Raw genomic sequence first — 217 nt, 5'->3', positions numbered from 1 at the left:
CTCCGGCCCGTGGCCCTGCCTCAGCAGCACTTCTGGGGCCAAGTAGTTGGGGGTCCCACATATTGTCCTGTGGGGCACAGTGCCAGGTCAGCGCATGCTCTGCATCCCCTCACAGACAACCTACTCCTGCTCCAAGCCTTGGGATTTAGCTTGCTCCATTTCACTCTTTGTGGCCCAAAGCCCCCCTCCATCCACAAGAAGCTCCATAGAGACTCCC

At 59.0% G+C, this 217-nt stretch overlaps 1 protein-coding gene across 1 annotated transcript in view; it reads right to left on the bottom strand.

Moving 5' to 3' along the window:
- Positions 1 to 217, bottom strand: part of PLK3 (polo-like kinase 3) — a 5,478-nt gene that overhangs the window by 3,860 nt on the left and 1,401 nt on the right. The window contains exon 5 of the mRNA XM_009878874.1: positions 2 to 67. Within this exon, the coding sequence (XP_009877176.1) occupies positions 2 to 67 (66 nt within the window). The remainder of the gene's footprint in view (position 1; positions 68 to 217) is intronic.

This window comes from Apaloderma vittatum, unplaced genomic scaffold (assembly GCF_000703405.1).
Source record: "Apaloderma vittatum isolate BGI_N311 unplaced genomic scaffold, ASM70340v1 scaffold32300, whole genome shotgun sequence".
NCBI classification, from domain to species: domain Eukaryota; kingdom Metazoa; phylum Chordata; class Aves; order Trogoniformes; family Trogonidae; genus Apaloderma; species Apaloderma vittatum.
The sequence above is the reverse complement of the archived record's forward strand: the minus strand, read 5'-3'. Positions and strand labels throughout refer to the sequence as shown.